Consider the following 25,207-nt stretch of genomic DNA (forward strand, 5'->3'; position numbering starts at 1 on the left):
CATTTGACTTCCATAGATGGCTTGAGTGATAGGCTTTGACGGCCACCAGCAACACCTGAGTTGTGAGAGACACTATCGTGAAAGGCTTTAGATTAGTTTTGACCATGTGAACTTCTCCGGTGTGAACCTAAATCTAAGTGCAGTGGTGTCTGCATCCTGCATTTATTGCAATATGTATGGTTGCTTGAGCAGGGCAGGGGTGTCAAAACTAGGGTTGCCAGCTCATGGGTGGGGAAGATGGTGGGGATAGGATAGTGTGTGGTTTGCAGCAAATTACGGTGTCAATGCAAGGAACTACCAGTCTTTACACATATTGAAGCTGCACATTTTCTTCTTTTCAAGTGGTACTGTGCATGATTTACATAAAAAATTCTGCAGTAATTGACTAACATTACTACCAACACAGATAGAGGTAATAAGAACTGTTGAGGCCAACTAAAATGTAAGAAATACAACAAAAAAACATGTTAATGCAAGATGATACAGAAGAATTTGCAACTGCACTGTCAGGCCTCACAGCAAGTTGGTACGGTAACCTCAAAATGGTGTCACCAGCTGTATTTTCTTGCTGCGCATCCTCAAACTTGCCAACCATCTTTTTGCTCCAAAACTGGGGACTCTTCGTGTTGTGAAAGGGTAAGTTACTAATGTAAGAAAAATAGTTGTTCTCTTTACCGTCCCGTCAATCTGTTTGCCGTCAATTTGCTGGCCACCTTGTTGCTGTGTGTAGCTGTGGCTATGTTGATGAAAGCATCTCTTTTTTCTGATCTTGTGTTACCTCTTACAACACTCTCTTTATTTCTTAGTCTTTTTCAGAACTCCTGTAAGTATTCTTTATCCTCTTCACCTTAATATGTCCGTTTATTTTCAAGCTTATAACACTGATCCTGTTTCTGCGATAACTCTTGGTCGTGAAAACGCAGAATTTTAGGTTGTGGTGCATGGCACACGCTGATGGAACTTCAGAACCCGAAAACATTTTGCCATTTGCTTTTTCCTCATGCATCACTTAAAAGTGGGGACCGCGATCCTTACTTTCTTTTTCTCCCCCTTGCAGCCTACTTTGGCAAGTACCTGAACGAATACAATGGCAACCACATTCCAACCGGCTGGCGTGAATGGGCCGCTCTAGTCCGCAACTCTCGCTTTTACAACTACACTGTCAACGTCAACGGTCACAAGCGCAAGCACGGTCTGGACTATGCTCGCGACTACTACCCTGACCTGGTGACCAACGACAGTGTAGCTTTCTTGCGCCAGTCCAAGCAACTGTTTCCAAATCGCCCAGTGATGATGGTTGTCTCGTATCCGTCCCCGCACGGTCCAGAGGACTCTGCGCCCCAGTACCAACATCTTTTTCATAATGTCACAACACACAGGTGAGCACTTATGCTGCTTGTACTTAGTCACAACCTAAGAAAAAAATCTAAGCTCTGCCGATAGAACCATGGTGCGCCTATACTTCACTTGTGAAAGAGAGTCGTGCTAGCTGGTTTCCGCTCGAACCGTTAGTACTTTTTTTCGGCTAATGTAAATAATATGCATACTAAGAGTTAAAGGTTCGTCGTTGTTACCTAAAACATTATGGTTGGTTGAACAGCGATGTCAGAATCCATGACGAAATTTACCAGGTCGATGAAGTTTCCATCCTAAAGCCAGCGACACAAGTGTGTGTCTGTATGGGAAAGTCAACTATCTGAAAAATTTGAGAAGTGGTTGACATCATAAAAATGAATAAGCGCTGTTGGATAGAGCACTTATGCAATTTTTCTGTGGGAGGGACACTGACGGCTATAAGCATAGCTGACACTTCTTTTCTTGGGTTATTACAGAGTATAATTGATACTACATTGGTGCCCTTCGAACAAGCATTACGAAAGAGAGCAAACGTGGAGCGCAGCAAGCCACTGTGTTAGTGTCTGCAATGCCTCGTGCCTGCTCGTGCATTTTGTGACAGCGCAATGTGTGCCTTTTGCGCACGGGCACAAGAAAGTGGGTTGACTTGCGAGGCTCGGGAGAAGAAGATGACATGCATTGGTCGAAGAGACACTTTGTGTGCGGAACGCTCTAGTGGACTTAGATTTTGCATCTAGTTTTGTGGGCACAAGTTCGCCCATAATAAACAAGTTTTGGAGCGCAGTTCTTAGGCGCCCGTTCCTGCAAGTAATTGATACGGCAGATTACTGAATCGGGGATCTGTCCCAACATGACTTCATCCATGCAACTGCTTTTATATAAATGCTGTAGGCAGTTGCAGTTTTGAGCAGACTGAGTAAGAATGGTAGAGTTAAAACCACTAAGTTATCTGTTGGCCGGATTACCTGCTCTTTTCTTTTCTCACACAAACCAACAAACAATATGTCTGAAGAAACAAGCAACTTTATATGTTAACCTATGCATTCCGTAGCATGAGCATGATGAACTCGAGTGAAACAAGTGGCAAAATATGCAGTCTCACTAACCTTAGCCCTGACTCTAGACTCTTACCCTTTATATACATTATCTTCTTAATAATCATGTGTATGCTGTCTTTGTCATGAAGAGTTGATTACGACATGTATTGAAGAGCCAACACACTTGAAACATGAACTGCATTTTTGCATTTAATTTTTTGTCTTCACTTTAAGCATCTGTTCTACGTTTTACGTTGATGTAGACAACATGAAGTCGGGTAGCTTGTTTCTTGCATTCCTGTTAATAGTTATGTTGAAATTTGTACATTTAAAAAATGTAAACATGCTTTGGACCTGTTTTTCTTGGCACTGCTTGTCTCTCAGAGTTCTTTTTTTTTTTTGAAGGACACCAAGCTGGAATTATGCTCCAAACATGGACAAACAGTGGCTATTGCGGTACACCGGCCAGATGGAGCCTATCCACATCAAATTTACTGACATGCTTCACACAAAGCGACTCCAGACACTGCAGACAGTCGATGATGCTGTAGAAAAGGTACTGGTCTTCTGAGACGATGTTGTTGTTTTCTAGAGCTTTATTGTAGCTGAAATTCAATACCGATACCAACCGTGCTTCCACTGTGTCACTGCTGCTGCACTAGGGCCATTATATATCTTCCCGCCCGTACATATCCTCACTGTAAGAGGATAAGGGCAATGGAAGGTAGCACAGCTGACTTGGTCTGAGCTGAGGTCAAGGCCAAAAGTGAATATACACTATATCTGGAAAAGCACGCTAAAAGATTCCGCACTCATGATGAGTTAAGCCATTACTGTACTGTTATTAGTCAGTTACATTAGTACTGTAGTTACGGAAGGTCTTCCAAAGCCTTATTGAAGCACAATGGTGATTTGCTGCTTCCAACGTGCCTGAACCCGGCAAGACCTTTGTGTCTGAAACCGGCAAGACCACAAAGAAAAGAAGATGAAGCAGTTTGCATTTAATGTCTTTGTTGGCATTTATTCTCGTTTGACCCATAGCTCTATTTCCCTTCTGTTTTGTATTGCAGCTGTACAATGAACTGTTGAGTTTAGGGGAACTGAACAACACTTACATTTTCTACACATCTGATCATGGCTATCACCTTGGCCAGTTTGGGCTTGTGAAAGGAAAATCAATGCCTTTTGAATTTGACATTCGGGTGCCTTTCTACGTCAGGGGGCCGAAGGTTCCTCCAGGAACGAGGTGAGTTGAATTTTTTGTTCTCTCTTGGTGAAGGAAACAAACTTGTGTCAAATTTCTTTAGTGGGATGTTTACTCTCACTAATGTTCAAGGAGGCTAAAAAAACCTAGTTGCCAAGTAGGCCGAAGTGATTAAAAGTAAGGAATGTTAGCATACATCTGAGTGGATTTATTAGTTAAGCAACCCGTTGCGATTGGTGAGTGACAGTGGTAATCTGCTACTAAATGCATAGCAGCAGAGTGATGTACTGGGAGCAACGGTTGCATTCTTTCTGGAGGCTGAGCCCAAATATGTTCACTAGTTTAGTTGCATTTTAACAAGCTTAGGTTTTCAAAATTATTTAAAAGCTGTTCCATGTGGGGTCATTCGCCACCAACTATGCCCCTTTGATGTGTAACACACCATGTGTTAATACCACTGCGATTAAGCGGCAGTTCCTACTGCTTCCTTAGTCTAAAAAAGCTTTCTTTGCAGAGCTTTTTTGCAGAAACAATAGAAGCCCTGTAAGAAATGTCTAAGAGGTATAGCAATTTCACGTGGGCTACAAAATGGCCCATGCAGCTGCTTGGTGCTGTAAAACTACTGAAAGGAGACGATAATAGGAGGAAACTGGAACATCAAACTAGGAGCTTGCATGGTTTCTTATTGGAGGCGAAAATGCTAGAGGCCCGTGTACTTAGATTTAGGTGCACGTTAAAGAACCCCAGGTGGTCAAAATTTCCGGAGCCCTCCACTACGGCATCTCATAATCATATTGTGGTTTTGGGACGTTAAATCCCAACAATTACTATTATGCATGGTTTCTTATCACAAGATAAATTGTTTTGAAAACAGTTCCTCCTTAGCACCCAATGATTGATAGGCACACTAAAATGGAGCAGGACTGAAAGTTGGGCTAGTTGGTGATACATAATGGGCAAAAAACAGCGCGCAGACAGACGGGACGAAGAAAGGGATACACAGAACAAGCGCTGACTCTCAACTGTGGTTTATTAGGCATATGCAGATTATTTATACACAAATGATAAGCATCACGAACATGCGCAGAGGAGTTGGCAAGGGACCATAACAAGGAAAACAGAAAAGGCTTTTATACCGTGAAGAGACTGCGCAGGAGCGACAAAAGATCAAACAAGCATACGACTGATTAAGTTTACTTCTTTTTCGTGTAAAGAAACCGATGTTTGGCTGACGCAGACTCTCCTTCTTTTTTAATGTAGAAAGCTTCCACAAGTTTCCGTGTCATTTGATCACCGTGTCTAAAGAGCACTGTCGTGTCACTGAACAATGGCTTGCACCCACACGTGTTGCGGTGCAAAGGCAGGTTGGCATACCGTATTTACTCGCATAATCCTCGCACTTTTTTTCCCAGAAAACCGATGGAAAGTTGGGGGGTGCGAGAATTACGCGGGGAAAATTTTCCGCGAAAACGTAAAGCGCTAGAAAAAAAAAAAAAAAAAACGAAGCGGCCGCAAATCGGGGTTCTCCCGCCAGCAACTAACTACAAGCTATGAAAACTGCTAATACAAGACTTACCTTAACAATAAAACTACAGGTTTAACACAAATCAATGTTTATTTGCAGACACTAAAGCCACTAGCAAATAAAGTGTGTCTTGGCCGAACTACTCGGAGTCGGAGTCAAGACTGCCGTCGACGTCGCTCGTAGCGGCGTCATCAGAGTCGTCGCCAGCTTCAGCATCGTCTCCATCGCCATCGTGAACCACGTCGTCTTCCGTCCCGTCCAAGGCGTTGGAAATTCCAGTTTTTTTGAAACTGCGGACTATGATTTCTGGGGAAATCATGGCCCATGCCTCCATTACCCACGCACAGAGGAGCTCCACTGACGGCTTTTTTATCTTTCCCCCGGGAGTCATGGCATGGTCGCCTTCAGCCATCCATTCGGCATACAGCCTCCGAACATTATCCTTGAACGGTTTGTTCAAGGATACGTCCAGAGGCTGCAGCATCGATGTCAGACCGCCTGGAATGACGGCGAGATCAGTCCGCAGCTCCTTCAGCTTCGTCCGAACGGAGTCGACAAGGTGACCGCGGAAGCTGTCGACGACCAGCAGCGATGGGTAAAGAAGTGCCCCTGGGCGGCGTCCCCAGACAGTCTTTACCCAATCGACCATAAGGTCAGCGGTCATCCAACCCTTCTCCTGTACTCGTACATGAATTCCAGGGGGGAACTTGGCCTTCGGGAGGGTCTTCCGTTTAAAAATAACAAACGGTGGCAGCTTCCGCCCATCCGCTGTTACGGCAAGCATGACGGTGCACCTCTGCTTCTCGGCACCTGTTGTCCTTATGTGCACACTCCGCACACCTTTTTGTTCAACAGTTGTGCTCGAAGGCATGTCGAAGTTGAGCGGCGTCTGATCCGCGTTTCCAATCTGCGAGAGCAGGAAGTTCTTCTCCTCCCGGATCCTAATCACGAATCGATGAAAATCGACGATCTTGTCCTCATACGCCGAGGGTAGCCGCTGACACAAAGTCGTCCGCCTCCGGAGTGACAATCCACTTCGGCGCATAAATCGTGTGGCCCACCCGTTGCTCGCGCGGAAATCTTGCGCCGGGATGCCCTCCTTCCGGGCAATTATGCGAGCCTGGTTTCGGATCAAGTCGATCGAAACGGCACACCCGTCCGCGCGGAGACCCTTGATGTAGTCAAGCAGTGCCGCCTCAACCTGTGGATATTTTCCAGTCTTAGGCCCACGGAAGGCCTTGCGTGTTTTGTTGGTGGCTTTCAGCTCTTCGTGCTGCCGTCGCCAGTAGCGCACACAAAACTCGTCCACGCCGAAGTGCCTGCCGGCGGCCCTGTTGCCGTTTTCAAGTGCATAATCGATGACCTTTAACTTGAAAGCAGCTGTGTAGCTTCCGTATCGGCCCATTGTGTTGCTGCAGAATGGACGCTACTACACATACGACACGGAAACGGAACACTAACACTAAACACGGCGCTCGGTACGCGAACTTCACTTGTGGCTTGGCCTGGATTGGATTAGGGCTCCGTGTGCTGGCAGTATGCATGATGCGTAAGAGATGGCGCTAGGCTGCCGCGCGCTATCATCATCATTGGCTGGAAGAAGCAGACGACATTTGATGCTGCGATTTTTCGGGGTGCGATAATTACGCGAGGAAAAAAAAAATCGCATTTTTGTTGGACGATGTGGGGGGTGCGAGAATTACGCGAGTGCGAGGATTATGCGAGTAAATACGGTACGTGCATGTCTTGAAGGTTCCAGAATGTTCTTTTTGCCGTACATAGAGGCAGCGCCCCGTTTGGCCGATGTACACTTTTTCACAGGTTGAGGGTATTTTGTACACTACCCCTTGTGCACAAGGCATTGCTGCGTCCCTGTGCTTCACACCGCATTTAATTTGGCTAGACCTCTTTTTATCGTGCTTTTTGTTCACCATTGGGCACAATTTTCCTTATTTTTGGCTGAAAATAGTACCTGAACATCGTAACGCGACGCCACAATTTTTAACCCATGTGCCATTCTGTGCTTGTAGGGCATAGTGGCACATTCTTTTGGCCGCTCTTTTTTTACTTTTTTTGTCCCTTCTTAATCTGACGCACTAGTCCTTCGCAGACGGAAGTGATTACAGGAGTCAGGAACCCGGCTGCCTGAAGGCAACCCACCTGATCAGAAAAGCTTTTTTCCCCCTGGTGCCTACACGACTTCCTAATCGCGGCCCCGAGGCTCGACGTAGCGATGCCCTTCTTCACAATTTTAGAATGCCCCGACTTATAATTAAGGAGTGGTTTTACAGATCTGGGGTTATACGCCCAACAAGGGTGGTTGTTAGAAAAGGTTATTTTTAGGTCTAGAAACTGTATTGCGTTTTGTGAAGGTTTTTCGCTGGGGAACTCAAGCCCTATTCCAGCGTTTCGAAAGACCTCCAGAATCTCATTCACATTCAGGGATGCTTCATATTTGGGCATTACAATTAAGTAATCATCCACGTATCGGGCGACATGAACAACTTTCCCTTCAAGCTTCTTGGCTAGGCTTAAGTTGACTTTTCCTAGGAAAATGTCGCTCAGTACGGGTGCCAACCTGGACCCTATGCATACCCCGGCTTTTTGGACCATTGTTTTTCCTTCCCACACAATAAAGGTCGATTGCAAATAAAACATCAATAACTCTAAAAACGTCTCTATGTTCAAAACACATTCATTTTGGAATTTTTATTCATCGTTGTTTTCTGCCATGCATTCCTTCACGCAATTCATTAGCTCCCACTGTGGAAGGGAATAATATAAGTCTACAACATCAACACTGAATGCACTACATCCGTCAAACTTGCCATGGCGTAAATCTTCAACAATTACCTCTGAATTTCTTATTATGAAGGGATCTTGCACTACTAATTTTTCTAGTTGCTTCTGCAGAAAAGTTGAAACAACTACCTGCCACGTGTCATTCTCAGAGACGATAGTGCGAAAAGGCTGCTCCGGTTTGTGGGTCTTAAACGAGAAGAACGGTTCCAAGCATAACCCCTGAGCTTTTGCCACACTTCTAGACAGGCGTTCTATGTTCAATTCCTGCAAAAAGTCCTCCAAGTCATCCAAAAATTGTGTGGGAAGGAAAAACGATGGTCCAAAAAGCCAGGGTATGCATAGGGTCCAAGGTGGCACCCGTACTGAGCGACATTTTCCTAGGAAAAGTCAACTTAAGCCTAGCCAGGAAGCTTGAAGGGAATGTTGTTCATGTCGCTGTTCGATACGTGGATGATTACTTAATTGTAATGTCCAAATATGAAGCGTCCTTGAATGTGAATGAGATTCTGGAGGTCTTTCGAAACGTTGGAATGGGGCTTGAGTTCACCAGCGAAAAACCTTCACAAAACGCAATACAGTTTCTAGACCTAAAGATAACCTTTTCTAACAACCACCCTTATTGGGCGTATAACCCCAGATCTGTAAAACCACTCCTTAATTATAAGTCGGGGCATTCTAAAATAGTGAAGAAGGTCATCGCTACGTCGAGCCTCGGGGCCGCGATTAGGAAGTCGTGTAGGCACCAGGGGGAAAAAAGCTTTCCTGATCAGGTGGGTTGCCTTCAGGCAGCCGGGTTCCTGACTCCTGTAATCACTTCCGTCTGCGAAGGACTAGTGCGTCAGATTAAGAAGGGACAAAAAAAAGTAAAAAAAGAGCGGCCAGAAAAATGTGCCACTATGCCCTACAAGCACAGAATGGCACATGGCTTGAAAAATGTGGCATCACGTTACGATGTTCATGTACTATTGTCAACCAAAAATAAGTTAGGAAAATTGTGCCCAATGGTGAACAAAAAGCACGATAAAATGAGGTGTAGCCAAATTGAAGGGGCCCTGCAACACTTTTTGAGCAGGGTCAAAAAGCGCTGCCAATCGGTAGTCGAGGCTCCCAAGAACACGCGAGCCAAATATTATAGCGAAGCGAGCGGCCTGGAATTTACAATAAAGTCTCAAAGTCAGCTGAAAATCGCTCCCTCTTCTCTCGACAAATGATGTATTAGTTCGCAATATATGACACAATTGTCGGCAGTTCCACCATTGGCTGATGTTATAATCACGATAATACCCTCATTATTACCTTCGTTGTTAATTTTGAGTTCAATAAGTAGATAATATGTATGTTTATATTGTGTTATGCCGTTAAAACACCGAACAAACATTAATATTAGCATTTCCGGTCTCACCGACAGCTCGTCTGCTCGTAGTTGCATGGTTGCATTTTCTTCACCATGCGCAGTGCCGAGATCGTGAATATTTCTGTGCTTTTGACCATCGCCGGTTGCCATTGAGAGTGGCAGCCGTTCGAGTGTTGCCTCGTCAGCTGGAAACTGCATCGTCGGCACGTTCTCACGACCGACCGAGGCAGCGGTGCAGCATTTCTCCGATAACAATGCTGGCGCCGGCTAGCTTAGGATACCTGTGTTCGCTGTATGGCGAGAGTCCCGTTCGCTGTCTGTTCAGTATGTCATCGAGCCGTACCTCGGCGTATCCTCCCCGTAGTATCAGGTTCCCGAGAATCCGCGATACAGCAACCATGCAGACTCGCATTTTCACGGTAGCTGCAGACAGCCGGGTGATGGGTCCGCGCCGGCCCGATGCCCCACGATCCTTTCTTCTAGTCTTTAGTTCTTTGTTGTCAGCCCGCACTGGCTGTGCGCCCGCATTCGAAGAGCAAACAGCATCGAAGTACCGCCACTGGGAGAAGGGTGCACGCAGCCTTGCCGTGTTGAATACGATTCAAGCGCGAGCAGTGCAACGAGGCGGTGTATCGGAGTGTGGGTCCGAAACCCATTTCAGCTGTCATTCGTTCCAAACGCGCACGCAGGTTTGCGTCCATGGTTGGCAGAGCTATGAAAACACTACGGCAGTTCGAGGTGCACACCCAACATTACCAAACCGACTCGCAGTTTTCAAGCATGCGCATACACGGTGCGATGGGCTCCGCTCGACGACGACCACGCAAGCCGACCGGAAGTGGCGCCACAGACCACGTGGTTGCGCCGAGACGCCAGGAAGAAAAAAAATGAAGAAAAAAAATGCCGCCGGCGCTGACGTAACTCTTCGGCGCCTCCTCGCACCTCCGTCCTCCCTCCCTTCACGCCCCGCGCAGCTTTCCGCGCGCTCGCGGCATTGAGTGGAGGAAGAAGGCTGCGGAACTACGTGATCTCTATAATTTGGTAACACCACTTAGACTTCACGGATTCGAAAAATTTTTGCGGCATATGACTCGTGAAGAGTCGTACGTCAATCATGAGACTATTCCAATATAACTAAGAAAGGTGTTGCTGGGCCCCTTTAAATGTGGTGTGAAGCACAGGGACGCAGCAATGCCTTGTGCTCAAGGGGTAGCGTACAAAATACCCTCAACCTGTAAAAAAGTGTACATCGGCCAAACGGGGCGCTGCCTCTATGTACGGCTAAAAGAACATTCTGGAACCTTCAAGACATGCACATATGCCAACCTGCCTTTGCACTGCAACACGTGTGGGTGCAAGCCATTGTTCAGTGACACGACAGCACTCTTTAGACACAGTGATCAAATGACACGGGAACTTGTGGAAGCTTTCTACATTAAAAAAGGAGAGTCTTGCGTCAGCGAAACATCGATTTCTTTACACGAAAAAGAAGTAAACTTAATCAGTCGTATGTTTGTTTGACCTTTTGTCGCTCCTGCGCAGTCTCTTCACAATATAAAAGCCTTTTCTATGTTTTCCTTATTATGGTCCCTTGCCAACTCCTCTGCGCATGTTTGTGATGCTTATCATTTGTGTATAAATAATCTGCATATGCCTAATAAACCACAGTTGAGAGTCGGCGCTTGTTCTGTGTATCCCTTTCTTCGTCCCGTCTGTCTGCGTGCTGTTTTTTGCAGACTAAAATGGGTTCTGTTAGCTCACTTGCAAGGATTACTGTAAGCCACTGAATGCAAGCTAGTCTGGAAGAAAGTTGTAATCTGTTGAATTTGTGTGCATCGCTATATACTAATATGTATAAAAACAGGAGTGACTCTTTAATTGCAGTAGCCTTCATGTTACCACGTGCATCTGTTTGTTTGTGCAGCACTGTTATTAACACGTTTCCATCGTTGCATCACTAGCTTGTCTCTGTTGATGCATTTAAAACACAGCAGAGCCACTTTATTAGCTCATATGCACACTGATGTGTTCGTGGCATTTTTTTGAAACTGTATTGTCATGGGTCTAAATACTAAACTGGCAAGAGCTATGGTGTCCACTCAAATGGAGGTTCAGATTTATTTACAAGTCCCCTTGTCTGCGTGCCTTTCAAATGGGACTGTTGCATTAATGTGACTGTATAGTGATTAGAAATGGATGATGTGTCACTGTTAAAATCAATCCAACCAAACCTTGAAAAGGACTTCTAGATTTCTTGTCTATTTATTTTAGACGATGAAAACAATTTTCAGTGTGATGCACGAAGTGAAGCTGTGCAATAACATGCTTAAAATATGTAATGTCGTTCTTCATTGTACGTCGTTGAAGGACAAAACATGTGCATAGGGCTGCTGTTTTAGCTATCATAGGGTCAGAGTCCTAGCTTTCATGGTGGCAACCTATATTTTGACAATCACTGACCAAAAATCTGTAAATATATATCTGAAGAGGGAGACTGTCCTGCTGAAGTCCCAGTTATGACCTAACCAATGAACAGTACTGGGGTCCTTACCGTATTTATTCGAAAATAGGTCGGGCACGAATATAGGTCGACCCCTACTTATAGCACTCTACGAGAAATAAAAAAAAATATTCGAAAATAGGTCGACCCATGTTTTTTTTTTTTTTTTTTAGAAACAGGAAAATTGAAACATAGCACACCTTTATTTACAATTAACTCAGTGCCCTAGTCGCTGCCGGGAGTGTCATGTTCGTCAGATGTGCAAGGAAGGTTGTCGGATTCTTCGCAGGCATCCTCGGCATCCCAAATGACGTCGACTTTGCGGCCATCGATTGCGTTGGAAATGCAGCACTTTTTAAAGCCAGTCACGATAATTTCCGCTGGCAAGTCTTTCCGCGCGTCCTTCACCCACGTCGCAACTTCATTGAGGGAAGCCCTTCTCGCGGCGTCCCGTCGGTGTCATTGCAGCATCCTCCTTCAAGCCACTCTTTGTAACTCTTCGCCACCCAGTCCTTAATGTAGCCGGGACATCATACCGCTAGGTCTGTTGGCCTTCTGCAGGGCCTCCTTGACGCCCGGAGCCTCAGTTCTTTTTCAAGAGCGTCATGCCTGCCAGTTGCTGGGCCGCGAAAAGCACGACGCTATCCGTTGCACGCGAACAGTCGGTCCCGCTGCTTGCGCCAACCCCTAATCAACTTTTACGTCGAACTCACGCTGAGCGGCACAATTGCTGGAATTCTCGGCAAAAAGTATCACTTGACGCTTGAAGTCAGCTGTGTAGCTCTACCGACGTGACACCGTCGCAACCGCGCATTTGCAAATGCGAACCGTCACGTCAGATCAAACAACAAAGAGTGAGGCTTTAGGCCAGTGCCAGTGCGGCTGCGCGTCGGCAGGCAGCACGGCTAGGGGGCTAGGGACTTCACGGCCTACTTAGGGAAATCACGGGTTCCAGCGCAAACATGGCGGAGCGGCTGCATTTCGCGGGGGCTTTGAAAAGGCGGTGTGCAGCTATTGCACAAATAACTTTTTTTTTTCTTAGTTACTTAGTCGGAAAAGGCGAACGGGTACGGTTTTTATACCAGATTTTATGGTATATAATGTGCGTATGTAGCAGGAACTGCTTGAAGAACAGCAGGCGCGGCAGTTGAACGCCATAGGTGCGGTGCTTTTGGTCGCTTTGATCGCGAATATAGGTCGAGATTCTTTGGTCACGAATATAGGTTGATAGCTGATTATGGGCAACATTTTTGGGAAAAAAAGGTCGACCTATATTCGAATAAATACGGTAGTTTGTGTATGTATCATCTAAGCAAGCGTTCAATGAAAAAGGAAAATAACAAAATTAATGACACTGGCCTACTTGCCCAACTGTGAAGCAGTCTGTCAATTAGCTTGCACAGCAACCCAGTTATTTCTTTAGGAATTGAGAAGCTGCCACAATCAGCTGTGTTTAAGAGATGTGCATGCTACCTAATATATGCAGGGTCATATACTTGGAAAAATAGACTTTGTATCGAAACCGTAGTGGATTCCATCTCTTTTCAAAATAAGAGTTGATCAACTTTGCATGATGCTTCCCTTTTATGCTTTTATTTTTTTTGAGCATGGGTTTCCTGTTTGTTCTTTATTGTACACTGGTATTGTGTTGTATTGCTGGTATGGTATTGTTTTGCTGGTTTCTCGCTAGCAGTGTCATTTTTTTAGCATTGTGTGTGTGTTTCATTATCAAAGCTCTGTTCTATCTTGTGCCGTACTACTCGTAAACCCTGCGAGGTAATTCCCCTTTCTCGGCTTACACTTTCAGGTTAAAAGATATTGTACTGAATATTGATTTAGCACCAACCTTTCTAGATATTGCTGGCATTGATGTTCCGGAGCATATGGATGGCAAGTCTATATTTCCCATCTTGGAAGATGCCTTCGATTCCGTAAGGTTTGTTATCCGTTCAGTGTTTTAACAGAAGTATTATTTTTATTTGTCTATTTATTTCTCTGCATGTGGAATTATACTTGGCATGTTTAGTCATGAAAGAAGGGCTGCCAGAGGCGATTGGATCATTCCTATGAAAAAGGTTTTGGAAAGCCTGCATTTCATTTGTGGTGTGTCGCTTTGAATTGCTTAGCATTTTAGCTGCTCTTGAAACCTTACATACCTGTGTCACGTATTTCTCTCTGCAAATGCTGGGCTATCTGATATTATTAAAGGGACACTAAACACGAAAGTGATTTCTCTCATGTTAGTAAATTACTCTTTCACAATTCCAAGATCACCACACTTGCCACAAGAAGACGCTTGGTAAGCAAGAAAACATGCAAAATTAAAATGCGGGTGGTGACGCCACATTGAAATTCCCGCACCAAATTCGGTGACGGCATAAATTTTGATAGTGTCTGCTATGTCCTACATAATTCTTTATCGGTAGAAATGAAGTAGTACATAGACTTCTGAGGGCGCCGTAGACTTAACATGCCAAGTTTCAAGAAATTTTGTTGAGCCAATGTCACCAATGTACGACAAGTACACTGTGAAATCAGTGGCATCATGCACGGAGATTTCGGTGCAAAATTTAAAAATGCAACATTAACCTTTATTTTCTCCAATTATAATAAAAGTTATGATGATGAAATTAACGACATTAGACTTCTGAGAGTACAGTTTATCAACCTAAATCAATTCATTGTTTTAACTTAATGTCCTTAAAGGGATACTAAAGGCAGAGGATATTAAGTCAACGTTGATTGTTGAAATAACGGTCCAGAAACCTCGTAGTGCTACTTTTGTGCCAAGGAAGTGCTTATTTTGAAATAAAATCACGTTTTAGGGGTCTGCATCGTGTAAGCGCACTTCAAATCACCCGCCTGAAAGTGGTGTTTCTCACGTCACTGCTGCCGTGCCCAATGTTGCCCGCCTTTATACAGTAGAACCCCGCTGATACGTTTTTGAAGGGACCGTAGGAAATAAACGTAAGAGACGGGAAACGTAAGAGCCGAAAAACAGGAAAAACGGCAAAATACTTAGTGGTACAGAATTTTATTTCAATTCTTACGAGCAGCACGAAAATTGGCGCGCTCAGCCGCGATCTAGTTGATGGATAGAAACGCGGAGCTTAGGACGGCCTTATCCACAGAAATGTAATCAACGTATGTGATTTTTTTAACACCAACAGCTGTAGGCATGAAAGAACTAAGCACACGCAATCACGACCGGCGCGGCGAGTCCAACCGCGAACCGCACGCACGACCATGCGAGCTCCAACCAGCTCGAACTCCTCCCGTTCTCCGACAAATAACGATGATGATGAGTCTACGCCAACGCGATGGCAGAAGTGAATGCCAATCTCGAAGGCCTTGCTTTCGCAAGCAATTACGTCATACACGCCATGTTTGTGCAATGCAAATCTCAGAGGCTATGCTTTTGTCAATAGTAAATGCCAATCTCGAAGGCCTTGCTTTCGCGAGCAGTTACGTCATAGACGCCATCTTTGCAATTTGAATCTTGAAGGCCATGCTTTTGTTTGCATCAATTGAAAGATTCTGTTGCTTGCGCCTCTCATGCGGCTAATATTACGGTTAAACGAGGCCAAGCTGCGTGAAAATGCACCATGGCCGCTCTCTTTGGTAGTCACTCGGTCGGCTCCGGGCGCACTTCGCGACGTATCATACGGGAACGGTCCGACAGTTACGACGTAACAGCGGGGTTCCCAATACATTGTATCCTATGGGAGCTATGCCGGGACCGGCGGAAAACGACGTAACAGCCGGGAAAATGCAGCAGTGAGGAACGTAACAGCGGGATTCTACTGTACTGTGCGGCAGCGTGCACTGGCGGCGTGCGCCATTCGGGCATCCGGCATTTTGTCAAACTTTTTGTCAGAGCGACTTTCACGAGCACGTAAAACACACGCGGCAGTACGTGATACCGAAACTACCACTGAGACGCGACCCCGTGATTGAAGCAGGGTGTCGGGCGAAGCGCAGTTCGGCGAAAACGGAACCTTTCAACCACGCGCGCCGTTCCCCATGGCAACGCCAAAGAGGTTCTTTTTTCCATGAATCAAGCAGAAACGGACAAGCAGCATTTTATTACGTCTCTTGTGCACGGAAGGTTCTTTTTTTATTGCAGCTAGTTTGATTACGAGTGATTAATTGTAGTTGAACTCTCTCACGTCATCAGGAATATTTCCAAAATGTGCCGCTCGTGGCGCTCATCGTGTGATACATTTAGCCTAATTTCTAGGTAAGTAGGGCACTGCTGTTGATAATATTGCCGTTTTAGACGTCATACATTGAGCTTTCACTCTGACATAATTTGTTATTTGCCTTTAGTGTCCCTTTAAGGGTGCATGGGCAGTGTCTTGAGCAGATGGCAGTTCTAACCACGGATGGCCTGAAGAGGAAACCATGGTGGTTATGGTTTATTCAAAACAGCCAGCCATGACATTTATTGTCCCAAAAGTGGCATGCGAATCAGGGGGCAGATTTCCTTTTTGAGCTAGTGAGGCGTGGCAATCGTTTTGGTCAACGATATTGCATGTATCCGGACCTGACTTGTAGAGAATGCATCCCCAGATTGTAATGTATGTTTGAAGGAGTGGGAGGCTTTCCTCCTGGCAGGGGGCATAGACCTTTGAGTGTGTGAAATCATTTCTATTGTAGCTTGCTCTTCATAACACTAGTGTGGGGTCCATCACCACACAACTTACAGTAGTGTAAGTATCACCACTCAAATGTTTGGCAGCCTGCTGTTCGTGATGACATTATCAATGTGGCGTTTTCTTGTACTAGTACATAATTTTTCAATTTTGCATATGTATATTGTAGGCTTGTGTGAATAGTAAACGCACGCGCCCGCGGCGGCAAGAAAGCTGGCTTGAGGACTTCAGGCCTCGCCTGCCCGCCTTGCGCACACCCGCATGCACAAACGAGCGCTCACTCTCTCCTCGCCGTCACTGGGGCTTCGAGCGCGCCAGGCGCGACACCGCCGCTTCGCGCTCTCGTCGGCGGGGCAACCGCAGAAGGTACATGCGGCTCCTGCTCGTGCCATATTCGCACAAGCATATTGTGCGAATATTTGAAGTGCTCAAATATTCGCATAAGCCTAGTATATTGTAAAGATGTGGGATCGGTGAGGACACGGAGCACCACAAACAAATACATTTTATCAGGCGCTGGAAAAAGACAGCAACGTCTTCTTCGTCCCTGCGCTGGCCCAATAACACTAGTGCTGCTTTGTTGTCATCGCCACTGGCCCATGCATGCGGCATTATACACGCACACATACAAATGCACAGATGAACATACATGAAGTATGGTTGAACCCCCTCTAAAAAAAGATTTCTGGCCATGCCACTGGCACAGGCACAAGTTTGCACCGGGAAGAGTTTTGTAAAAGTGTTTCTTGCCTGCACTTCTGCGTAACATTGCAACAGTTGGAGCTCATGTCTTCTGCTTAGTGCAGGAACCTAATTTCTTCCTCTTTGCATGTTGTCATTTGCGTTAAAAGGAGTGGCCACAGGCGAGCTGAGATAAAACGCAGGAAGTCCTGGCGAGACAGCTTTCTTATCGAAAGAGGGTAAGTGAACGTGATCTGAATGTTTCATTGTAACTATGGATGTTCTAAATTTTTTAAAATTCTTGCTAGTTTTTCTTGTATGAGCATGCACACATTTCAATCTTTTTTTTTTACAGTATCCAATGTATCTGGTTGCTGACAGTGCTGTAAGAAAAATGTGAGAAAAAGCAGGCGTTCTGAACAAACTAGTCAATAAAAGAATAAGTTTAACCCTTTTTTTTTACAGCGCCAATGGCTCGAAAAATTTGCTTGCAGACTTTTGCTCAGTGAAGGTTTTTTTTTACCCTTTTCAGTCAAATAAGTCTACTCGAAATTTTATGCTGGCCATTGCAGTGCAGTTGAACCCCATTATGAGAGACACGCAATGGAGAGCAGTTCTTGACCCATGCGCTGGTGAACAGTACTGCTTGTTGTTGGTGAATAGTACTGCTTGTTAACTCACAGTTGTTCCATGCCACTGTGTCTAAGTTTTAATAGTTTTGTTGCTAAATTTTTTTATTTCTTGCAGTACTACTTGCTTCGTGTAAGAGTTCCGATTCTCTGCAGATGTGTTGTTTGCCGACTACCTTACCCATTCTCCTGCATTTACATTCAGCAAAGTATCAAAGGACCACATGTTTGACGGAGCCTACAACTCTACTAAGGAGCGCAACCTGCACGTCAAGTGCACGTCTGGAAGACATCCTTCACCATGTCAGCCACATCAGGTATCAGCTTATTTCACCAAGTTTGTCACATGTGACAAAGTAACTGTGTTATAAAGGGTGTCATCTGTTAAGGACGAAGGCAGTGCACATTCTCTCAGCCTGATGTAGCACGTAGAATTTCATAATACTGATTGTTACGCTGCTTAGTGATGCAACAGATTCTGCCCTTTGGCTTGGGTTGTAGGGCACGAAATTTTGCTCGAAATAACCATGATGCGGTTCTAAGTGTTCAAATTTTCAAGGGTTTCTGCCTATTGAAGTACATGCAACTCTGCTGTGACCAGGGGATCAATTCGATTCATCTACTATTGTGAATTCAAATGTTTTGAATTAGCGAGATTTCTCTTGAAGCCTTGTGCCCGAGGTCCTCCTCCTGTAAATTTACCTATGCCTATTCTTTCATTTGTGAAATATTCATGACTGATTAATGAAGGTACACAAGTTATGAAGCTTTCACTTGAATGTGCCATTTTTTCTGAAAACGCACAGAAAGAGCTGGAAAATGCTTACTGTGGATTATATAAATCTAAATCTCAATTCAACACCCCCCCCCTCTCCCTCATTCCTTTACTACCTCTTTTCTTAACCAGGGATCATGTGACTTGTTACACTATGGTGCACAAGGTCCATGTCACTCTTATTCACCATGGTGACCCAACACCTACAATGTTCTGCTGAGAACAAGGTTGCCTTTTCAATTACTGGCCATGATAGCAGCTTTCCAATGCAGGCAGAGTGAAAAAACTTTCATGTAATGTGCTTTGGGTGCATGTCTCAGAGCCCCAGATGTTCAATATAAACTTTGTCTTCCACTGTGGTGTCCCTTGTGACCCGCTGTGCAGTTTGTTTGGTTAAATAAACCCTACATGTTTTTAATGCCTGTCTCTCTTGTCTCCGTAAGATTTTAACATGCCACATACCCATTCTTTGTGGTACCTTTCAGAAATGGGAGTGCATTCACGATGGCTGGCATTGGCACATGCGTCGTTGCAAGCATACACGGCTCCACCACCGTAAAACCTGCATCTGCAAGGAGGACAATGAGGACCTCCTGCCTGAAGCAGACACCGGCGACATACCACTGCCAAGTGGCGTCAAGTTGAAGAAGCCTAAGGAACATCGCCGACATCACCACCATAGCCAGCATTCACATGCTATTCATGAGTTGCCTTCCATGACATCATCTGCGAGCGAGACTATGCTTGCTGCCCATCGCCTCGAGCCATCTACCAACTCCCAGCTCACACCCGAGGAACGCAAGCAGCAGCGAAAGTTCCTTCGAGAGCACGTGAAGCAGTGTAAGCTGTTGAAACAATGCTTTCGAAACTGTATTTTACAATTGCAACATTATCATGCATGATGATGCTTCAAAAACCATTTGCCAAGAAAATTTGTTCATGAGAAATTTGGTGAGCCAGACTGACTCTTCAACATTTGTGGCGATACTGATGTGTATGTGAAGGAAACAAGGTGACTTTTAAGGGCTCATTTTTCTTTGTTAGACACAATATTAATGAGAACTAACAGACAATAATGCCAAGGAAAGTATAGGGGTTGTTATTTCTAGTAATTAAAATATAAACGTGAAGAAAGTAAAGTGGACGAAAAGACAACTTGCCGTCGGCAGGGACCGAACCTGCGACCTTCAAATAACACGTCCGACGCTCTACCACTGAGCTACGACTTGCCGGCGGCAAGTTGTCTTTTCGTCCACTTTACTTTCTTCACATTTATATTCTAATTACTACAAATAACACCTCCTATACTTTCCTTGGCATTATTGTCTGTTAGTTTTCATTAATATTGTGTCTAACAAGGAAAACGAGCCCTTAAAAGTAATCTTCTTTCCTTCATTCATAGCGAGGATCTCGTTCTGGCAGACTTGATGCCTTTAGGTAGTATGCGAGAGATTATTTGTCAGCTGCCGGCTCGTAAAAAAATCACGTGCTACGTGACGCCAATAGGCAGAAAAAAGTGTTCCACACTCGCCGCCACGGCTGCGACCAGCGCTGACTAACACTCCTAGGTTTAAATGTACATATATACCCCATAAGGTGGATGAGAGGATGACCGCTGCCGTAGCTCAGTGGTAGAGCATCGGACGCGTTACTTGAAGGTCGCAAGTTCGGTCCCTGCGGGCAGCAAGTTGTCTTTTCATCCACTTTGCTTTCTTCACATTTATATTCTAATTACTAGAAATAACACCCCCTATACTTTCCTTGGCATTATTCTCCGTTCGTTCTCATTAATGTGTATGTGTACACTTTAGGCAAATTTTAACACGAAAGCGTCAAAGAGCTTGTTTCACAGCAATTCTGGTGTCGGCGTTGGCATCGTTGATTGTGAGTGAAAAAGCAGCGTTGTGCGTGAGCGAAAATCGAGATAGAAGCAAATAAAGAAATCATAAAAAACTTTGGTTCAAGTGGGAATTGAACCTAGGACTTCTCCGTGGCAAGCAGATGTTCTACCACAGAGCCACGCCAATGCTTGAAACTGTTTCGGAAAAAAAAAGCCCTTTAAGAATGTCAGGTAGTGCGAGGAGTGTCCTTAGTGCATGTAACATTATGTGGCAGTAGCGTAGAATCGCACCAGCTGTCAAAAGATGTGAATTACGCAACGAATGGTTGGATAAAAGCCCACCAATTACAAAGCGGCCAGGCATAATTAATCATCATTATCAGCAATAGCATCAACAAAGTGAGCAGTTGCGCAATTGTGCGTGTTGCCTTACGGGTGTATAGTGGGTACTTTACCCATTCGCAGAAGGAAGAATTGTGGCCACTTCACAACTGTACTTGCAGCAGACATTCTAGGATAGGATAGTGAAGCCACGCTAGCGATTGAGAAGGGGATGTGAACGGGGCCAAGCTGCGCTATTGCGTTCTGCTCTTGAAGGTGAAGCTCGGGCGTCCTCCAAGTATATTAGTAGTGACTCTTGGTCTTTCAAAAGTATTTCAGCTGCGTTATGAATGAGCAGCATGTGTATCGTATGCTTCGCGTGAGCCGAGAAGAATAATTACTTGATGCATGCTGTCTTCCCACATGCTCAATGCACATGTCTTCTCCTCCGCCCAGCCTTGGCTGTCCAAGTTTTTCACGTGGCTGGGTGCTTGTGCAGCCTGGGCCCTGTACCTTGGTCATCTGTGGCGGGTACACGGTTTAAGGGCCAGCCAGGGTAGTTTGTGTGTGCTACCTTCCTCCATACATATACGTAGTAAAACCTCGTTAATTCGAAGGCCTCGGGACCGAGAAAAATATCCCAATTAAGCGGGATTCCCAATTATCCGAAACAACGCGAAATCAAAGAAATCAGCCAGAAAACGTGATGTACGGAAGTCACACCTTTATTGTGGCAAGTCAGCCTACTTGGAGAAAAATTCCTCCATGCGTGACTGACGCGTTCGGTAGTTCCCAGCACTGAAAGTCATATTTTCCAGCCTGTCAATGAGGCGCAGCATCTCAGCCTCGCCGCCGTTGCACTCGACGAAGCTGCGCACAACACTCAAGGCATCGATGACATCCGCCAAAGGGGGTGCTCGGGAGGGCTCGTCATCGCTGTCAACATTAGAGGCCGAATCGGTCGATCTCGCAGCTGTCTCGCTGTCGATGTCGGCGTAACACTTCTGCACTGTGCACTCGACATTTGCGTACTCGGAGAATCCGATTGGAGTGCACTCCTTGTCCGCGTGCAAAGCCTCATATCGAGTGCAGAGAGTCTCCCCTTCTTCATCAAACGGGCAAGTGACAGCGGTGACAGCAAACTCAGCGGAGGTTGCCTCTTCTTTCACAAAACCGGCGTGCTCAAAACACCGTCGAATAACGGTGGCCTCCACCTGCCTCCATGCGTGAACAATGAGGCAAATACCACCGAGGAGGTCAATGTTATACTCCTTTCCGTTGTCATAGCAAAGGAGCATTCGCTTCAACAGATTGTAGCGATATATTTTCCTGGTATGGTGTATGACGCCCTGGTCCATCGGCTGCGATAGCGACGTCGTGTTCGGGGGTAGAAAGACCAGCCTGATTGCCTGCAGGTTCTGAATGTCGCCGTGAGCTGGGCAATTATCGACGACGAACAAAACGCTGCGCCCTGCGGCCGCAAACTTGCGGTCAAGGTGCCGCACGTATTCTTCACAGAGTGCAGCCGTCATCCAAGCTTTCTTGTTGTTTTTATAGATCAGGTCATCCTTGGATGGCAGTCGTGCATTTTTGAAACAACGAGGCTTTTCTGTCTTCCCAATAACAAGCAGTGGCAGCTTGTGCTCACCGCACATGCTTGCACCAAACAAAACAGTGATTCTATCTTTGTTCTGTTTCCGCCCCTTAATGTCTGCCTCCTTCAAAGCGAATGTCTTCGTAGGCAACATTTTGTAGAACAGAGCAGCTTCATCAAGGTTGTAAACATCTGCTGCTTCGTACTTGGCGACTAGTGGAGCCAAGGTGTGCTGCTTCCAGCCGTTGTCAACAGACCGATCCGTGCTGCCACTCTCGCCACAAACAGTCACGAATGTCAGGTTGTTGCGCTCCTTAAATCGGCAAAACCATCCATTGCTGCATTTAAACTCAGAATGTCCAAGTTGCAGCGCCAGCTGGTTGGCCTTCTCACGCAATATGGTCCCATTCACAGGAAGGTGTGCTGCGTTGGCTTTCTGCAGCCAGTCGATCAGAGCTGCTTCAACGTCGGCGTACGTAGGCGGGCGTACTCGTGTACGCTTTGACGAGTGCGTCTTGCTGTAAGCATCGAGAATTTTCTCCTTATTCCTGATAATGTTGGACAGCGTTGACAGAGGCACGTGGTGCTTTTCGGCGAGAGCCGTTTTCGACGCCGTCGACTTGCTGGCCTCTTCAATTAAGCACACCTTTTCGTGCAGGGACAAGCTCTTGTACTTCGGCATCTTCCTTCCAAGCACACCTCAATCAACTAATTCACAGGGAAGACACTCAAGCGGAGACAGGAGACAAATGGAGCAGTCGCACCGAATCGCACAATGCTCGCCAGCCGACATCCAAATGGCACAAAGACTCCACAAAACATTCACTTCACTAGAGTGGCTAACATCGCTGTTGAGATGATGATCATGATCGCAACCGCACGCATCGCCGCCTGGCAATTGCTAAAACATGGCGTCTACGACGTATTTCCGGTAAAAAAAAACATGGCCTTCGAGATCCGTACATCAAAAAAAAAAAAATGCATGTTTTAGTTACAGCCTCCGAGATTCGCAACACCCTTTGCATATCTTGGAAGTCGCGGCCAAGTGTGCCAATTAACCGGGAAGTGGCAGACTGGCCGCACCAATTATCCGGTTAAATTTACATGTAAAAATTTGGGACCGCGCAAATAATACAAATTATCCGGGATTCCCAATTAACCGAGTACAAATTACCGAGGTTTTACTGTAGTGTCGGAGATAATGCAGTCTAACTTCCAGAGATGTAGTGAAGCGAGCAGCAGTGTATAACATTTGCGCCACCTGTTTTTGGCTTTCTTTACTATGCCTTCATTGTGACAGTGTATGTTTGTAGATGCCAAGTGAAATCTCGTCACGTTTACTAAACTGTGCGCGTCTAGCACCATGTGTGTTAATAAGTGAATGTTTATAGTGATTCATACAACTGATAAGGCTGCAAATCTCACTTCGTGTTGTTGTTGAAGTAGTTATTATGATCAGTGGTCACTGCTTGATCATACTGTGTGATTGTTAATAAGCCATTTCTTTCATTACTGAACATCACTTTCGATCTCATGCAAATGAAGAGAAATAATACTTGTGATTCTCTCTTATGCCAGCCTTCAGGCCTGTATTCATGGCAGTACGTTTGAAGCGGCGTGTGGATACGATGGCCGAAGGCTTTGACCTGACCGATGACAAAGCTGTATCTGCTTTTCTGAGTGCAACAGCAGACGAGCTGCTCGAAGAGGAGGTGAGTGAGAAGTCATTAATATGCAAGCCAATTCCTCTCAATCAGACATTCTCTGAAAGGTGTAGGAAGGCCATAAGAGGAAGTGGATGGTCTTGGCCACGGATGTTTTGGCGAAGGAGCTGGAGCTCGCAGTGTAACATGCACGATTTTTGGGGATGCACACACTAGTAGCTCTCCCGATTTGCTACTAGCTGTCGCGGTTCACAACACATCTGGCTCATTGATTACACATGCGCGAACGCGCCTTATATTTACTAGTACAAGTATGATCATTGAGGTCTAAAAACTTTACTTGCAATCATTCATGTGGCATGCCATGTTGCTCTGTAAATTCTTAGGGCCACGAAGCAAGAAACCTCTAGGAGTGGAAACTCCGCTATTTCCCACGACCAGATAAGGTCATGCACCCGCTGCACAGTTATCGGGCTAGTAGCACCTGGCGGCTGAGAAGGAAATTACTTGCCATTTCGGTTGCCAAGGAAACTGCTTGTGGGGTGTTGCCCCTGTTCTGCTACATGCCGCAGCATGGTCCGGCCATGCGCACTTCTTCTTCTTCTTCCTCTTTTTTTTTTTTTTTTTTTGCTGTGGCTACTGCAAGGCGCCACCACTGTAAGTGCCTTCGTCAGTGCATACTATTTTTGTGACGTCATCTTGCCGCCCGTGTTCACAGGAGTTTCACCTACTAAATATCTTTGCCCCATGGTTAGGGCCCTTTTAGCAGAATGTTAAACATTGTAATCCCTTTCATAGCTTCGCGTTCTGGTCTAGTTAGTAGCCCATATTTTTCTATGGCCTCAAGCCCTGAAATACCTATGTAACCAGAAGTGCGACATTGAAACATTGGGTTTTTGAAAGAAGAAAACTAGCACAAGATGTGACTGGACACAAGATGCCAATAGTGGCACTCTGTCTTTGCACGCTTATCAGGCCATTAACTTAGTTGCCAAAGCCATAAAGAGTGTGCACTGGATTGAAAGATTGGATTGGAATCGTCATATTTGTCTGTTAAATTTTTTGTATTTCACCAAAGTCATGATGCATGTCGTGCATCACCAGCGTAATTTACAGGCGATACCAGCCTTATTGAATAGCATACTTTAGCACTTTTCACTGAAGGCTTCCTTATAAGCTATGTCACCAAATTGAACAGGTTTATCACGACATTGCACCTGATTGCATGATACTTCACAGGATTTGGATGTAAAATGGCTTTCTACTCAGT

At 45.4% G+C, this 25,207-nt stretch overlaps 1 protein-coding gene across 3 annotated transcripts in view; it reads left to right on the plus strand.

Annotated features, from left to right (window-relative positions):
* Positions 1-25,207, plus strand: part of LOC119382792 (extracellular sulfatase Sulf-1) — a 391,997-nt gene that overhangs the window by 3,834 nt on the left and 362,956 nt on the right. For all 3 annotated transcript variants that reach the window (XR_007415066.1, XM_037650642.2, XM_049412321.1), the window contains exons 4-11: positions 1,058-1,379; positions 2,799-2,949; positions 3,464-3,639; positions 13,586-13,714; positions 17,285-17,353; positions 17,949-18,060; positions 19,004-19,358; positions 23,852-23,985. Coding sequence is in view for 2 of the 3 variants with exons in the window: in XM_037650642.2 (XP_037506570.1) it covers positions 1,058-1,379; positions 2,799-2,949; positions 3,464-3,639; positions 13,586-13,714; positions 17,285-17,353; positions 17,949-18,060; positions 19,004-19,358; positions 23,852-23,985 (1,448 nt within the window). In the remaining variant the exon portion in view is untranslated. The remainder of the gene's footprint in view (positions 1-1,057; positions 1,380-2,798; positions 2,950-3,463; positions 3,640-13,585; positions 13,715-17,284; positions 17,354-17,948; positions 18,061-19,003; positions 19,359-23,851; positions 23,986-25,207) is intronic.

The sequence above is a fragment of the Rhipicephalus sanguineus genome, chromosome 2, assembly GCF_013339695.2.
Source record: "Rhipicephalus sanguineus isolate Rsan-2018 chromosome 2, BIME_Rsan_1.4, whole genome shotgun sequence".
In the NCBI taxonomy this organism is placed as follows: domain Eukaryota; kingdom Metazoa; phylum Arthropoda; class Arachnida; order Ixodida; family Ixodidae; genus Rhipicephalus; species Rhipicephalus sanguineus.